General features: G+C 54.4%; 1 protein-coding gene across 1 annotated transcript in view; it reads left to right on the top strand.

Annotated features, from left to right (window-relative positions):
• The window catches only part of PTSG_12130 (uncharacterized protein), a gene marked incomplete at both ends in the record, with an annotated part of 14,561 nt that overhangs the window by 9,868 nt on the left and 3,862 nt on the right, over positions 1–831 (top strand). Inside the window, one exon of the mRNA XM_004994977.1 lies at positions 507–726. Coding sequence (XP_004995034.1) covers positions 507–726 — 220 coding nt within the window. The remainder of the gene's footprint in view (positions 1–506; positions 727–831) is intronic.

The following is an 831-nucleotide window of genomic DNA, read 5'->3' as shown; positions in this document are numbered from 1 at the left end:
GTGTGCATGCTCGCCATGCTGGCAAATGCCATGCCTGCGTGCCATGCAGTGTTGTGAAGTGTTGTCTGTTGTGTATGCTTGCCTGCAAGCATTCATGCCATGCTTAGCATTGCTCTGCGCGCATGTATGCATGCTGCTCATTGTTTAAATTGTTTGTGTTGGTGCACTCTCTGCCCATGTCGCCTTGGCAGCTCTATTGACTGTGTGTGCACTTGTCTAGTGTTTGTTTGAGCGTGCTGCCCGAGTTGATTTGGCAGCAGCTTGTTGTGCTTGTTCATTCTCCTTGTGTTCTTGTTTGTTGCGTTTGCCTACAGTAAACACACACACCACCTGTCGTGTTTCTACAGATTATGAGACCCAGCCACTCCTGATCATCATCGCCACTTGTCTCACACTCGCTTGTGCTTCTTCTCTCCCTTCTGCTTGTTCCCCTCTCTTGTTTCTCCATCACCTTTCTTGAGCGTGCAGTATGTCTGACCCGTCGGACCACGTCGTTTCCACGCCAGGATTCAAGATGGACCTGCCCAAGTTCTCTGGCTCGCCCGGCACCTTTCATGCGTGGAGCATTCGCATGAAGATGGCGCTCAAGCTCCGCGGCGACGACGTCTGGGCAGCTGTGGAGGCAGGAGCATCGTCATCAGGAGGTCCAAGCTCAGCGACACGCTCAAGTGCAAGGAGACCGACAGCAGGAGATCACGCCAACCTCACCGCTGCAAACCTCATCGCGTCCACGCTCTCAGGCTACCCCCTTCTCCTCTTCACCAACGGAGAAGCAGACGTCAACGCCGGCCAAGGATGGGCCTGGCTCAAGGACCACTACGCTTCGCAGGA

The sequence above is a fragment of the Salpingoeca rosetta genome (genome assembly GCF_000188695.1).
Source record: "Salpingoeca rosetta unplaced genomic scaffold supercont1.9, whole genome shotgun sequence".
In the NCBI taxonomy this organism is placed as follows: Eukaryota; class Choanoflagellata; order Craspedida; family Salpingoecidae; genus Salpingoeca; species Salpingoeca rosetta.
The sequence above is the reverse complement of the archived record's forward strand: the minus strand, read 5'-3'. Positions and strand labels throughout refer to the sequence as shown.